Here is a 3194-nt window from a genome sequence, read left to right on the forward strand (position 1 = left end):
CAACAAGCATCCTTCAGAACATCAATATCAATTCCAACATGTTACCCCTGCCATCACACTTTTCAAGGCTAAAGTTACCTGAACAAAATTTGCTGAACCATCACTGACACTTATGAATGTTCAAAACATTTCCATAAACTTCTTTGATATTCTTTGTGGTTACAGAGGTGTTGTTTTCCTTCTTGTATTCAAACATCATTACATGCCATTTATGTGTCTCTTCGTGTGCCATCACTGTAAGGGAATAGAGTATACTAAATTTTACACATTATATAGGCTACACTAACGTGACGTTTAGGCTGTCCTTTTAACTATCATATGTGATGTACATTTTTTGTGGGATGGTTAATGAAAGTGTTCCAAAATGCGACATTAATTTTTTGAAGACTTAATACAAAAATTGATTCATAATTGACAATTTCTAAAATTGAAAACTTTTCTTAATTTCTAGTATGTTCAATTGAGAGAACATTTGTAAGCAGTTAGTGGGCTCACAAACTGTAGCCAGTAACTACAGCTTTAATAGATTTTAATATGAAGTTTATCTGTCATGCAATTCAGGGGATGTTAAAAAAAAAGATATGTCAAAAGACATGAGATATATTGAAGTTTCAATTTCAGGTTTATTTAAATATAGGTAACTGTACTGACACCATGAAACTGAGAAGTATGTTAAGAGGCAGATGATCAGCTAAATAATAAATAATAAAGCCAATTTTTTTTATCAAGTAACTGTACTCATATTTTGAACTCCAGGTGAAAATATGAGCAAATAATATCAAGATTAATTGTTAGAAATATGTGCTGCCATCCAAGATACACTAACAGATATTAGTTCAGTTACGTACATGTCAAAGTGTCAATTTTTTAATAAATTGCACTTATACTGATTAGTAAACCTATCCAAAAGAAAAGCTTATTATGATAAAAAAAATACCAGTTTGTTAAGTACTCATACTTAAATTTAGAATTTTGGTAGGATCTAAGCTTATTTGTTAAGTAACTGTTATTGTGTATAGAACTGTAGCAACTAGTCAGAAGACAAACCTATAAAAATCATAAGGTTTATTTAGTAAATAACCCTACTTACATTTGAAACTGTGGCAACATGTCAGCAGGTAAGGCTACAGCTAAATCAACTAGCTTACAAGCAGAAAGATACAGTTGTAGCCATGCTGGGTTGTTATGAGCATTTAATCCATTGCTTGTACTGGTCACCCACGAGCTGTCAAGAGTTGAGAGACGACGAAGATGTGAGCTGCAAAAAAAGAATTTGGATTTTTCACTATAAAGGACTAATAAAGCTTACTTACATCATTTCAAAACAACATTAAAAACAGGAACTTTTAATTCTTCCTTGTGTGCAACAACAAGGTTTAAAGAAGTTATATTCTAATCAAATATGTGATGTTAATGAAATAATAAGTAAAGATTAGGTTTCTTAAACACATACAAGATACTCTACACCTAAAGAAAGCTCCAAATTTAGACTACTGGTCTAAAATTGTTAGATATTTATGTTTACAGAAAATACCTTTGAAGCTCTCTAAATTAACAATAAATATACAATTCAAACATAATAAAATCGAGATATTTGTATTTTACGCTAAGTATTATGAACTACATACCTGTACAAAACTACACACATAAAGCTGATTACAACAGCTCATATAGATGTATCTTTACATGTAAAAAAAACCCTAAAATTATCATGCTTACAATTTTAGGAGCAAATAGATTTGGAATCCCACAAGTATATGATGAAACCATCAGCAACAGTGCACTCTATCAAAACTTACTATGAGCAAATAAACCTTCAGCTCCACAAGTATAAAGTGAAACCATCAGCAACATTGCAAATTATCAAAACTTACTCTGAGCAAATAAACCTTCAGCTCCACAAGTATATGGTGAAACCATCAGCAACAGTGCACACGATCAAAACTTACTATGAGCAAATAAACCTTCAGCTCCACAAGTATAAAGTGAAACCATCAGCAACATTGCACACTATCAAAACTTACTATGAGCAAATAAACCTTCAGCTCCACAAGTATAAGGTGAAACCATCAGCAACAGTGCACACTATCAAAACTTTCTAAGAGCAAATAAACCTTCAGCTCCACAAGTATAAGGTGAAACCATCAGCGACAGTGCATTCTATTATTCACAGTGTACGTGTTTATGTGCTCTTGTTGCATTACATAAAACATGTAAGATTTATCATGCAGTTACTCATAGTGTACAAGTTCATGTGTCCTTTTTGCATGACAGAACTTGTAGGTTTCACCATGTGGTTATTCAGAGTGTACAAGTTCATCTGTCTTTGTTGCATGACAGAACATCAACAATTCTTGCTCATTACATCCTGAATTAAAACTAAAAATTTCTTCAAAGTTTGTGGAACCAAGTATCTCAAGTCCATGAAAGTCTAATGAGGCCACCATTGAACCAACAGAATTTAATTTATCCACTCTTCCTAAAATTGTAAGCTTATCTTTATTTAATATCAGTGTTGTTGAGAAAACAGGTAAGGAAGTTTTAACAATATTGTTTACTGTTTAATTTTTGACAGACTATAAACAATTAAAAAGCAATTCTTGCAACATGCAGTCTTTGAGTCAAAATATACTTTTTTCTAATATTCTTCTTTAGACTTGTTATGAATTGTAGATATATTTATTTATCAAACCACTCCTATGTCAGTGGTGCATTTACACAAACTAAAGAGATTTGTGATACAAAAACTGAAAAATGTTTTCACAGTTACATTTTGAGTTGAAGGTTGATATCTTGGAGAAATCATAGTACAGACACATCACCATAGGGGTAGATAGATGCGTCAGTAATATGCACTATTTCTAATATTGACATAAAACTATAAGTTTAAATACATTTTAATAGATCAGCCAGCTTCTTCATGGGTTTTAAGTACATTTTGACAGATCACCCAGCTTCTTCACGGGTTTTAAATACATTTTGACAGATCACCCAGCTTCTTCACGGGTTTTAAATACATTTTGACAGATCACCCAGCTTCTTCACATGTTTTAAATACATTTTGACAGATCAACCAGCTTCTTCATGGTTTTTAAATACATTTTGACAGATCAACCAACTTCTTCATGGGTTTTAAATACATTTTGACAGATCAACTAGCTTCTTCATGTGTTTTAAATACATTTTGACAGATC

The 3194-nt window shown here is 31.9% G+C and overlaps 1 protein-coding gene across 7 annotated transcripts in view; it reads right to left on the reverse strand.

Moving 5' to 3' along the window:
* Nucleotides 1–3194, reverse strand: part of LOC106459333 (protein dopey-1-like) — a 242301-nt gene that overhangs the window by 27331 nt on the left and 211776 nt on the right. For all 7 annotated transcript variants that reach the window (XR_002610553.1, XM_013918954.2, XM_022385808.1 and 4 more), the window contains one exon: nt 1091–1258. Coding sequence is in view for 6 of the 7 variants with exons in the window: in XM_013918954.2 (XP_013774408.1) it covers nt 1091–1258 (168 nt within the window). In the remaining variant the exon portion in view is untranslated. The remainder of the gene's footprint in view (nt 1–1090; nt 1259–3194) is intronic.

This window comes from Limulus polyphemus, unplaced genomic scaffold (assembly GCF_000517525.1).
Source record: "Limulus polyphemus unplaced genomic scaffold, Limulus_polyphemus-2.1.2 Scaffold594, whole genome shotgun sequence".
Taxonomy (NCBI): Eukaryota; Metazoa; Arthropoda; class Merostomata; order Xiphosura; family Limulidae; genus Limulus; species Limulus polyphemus.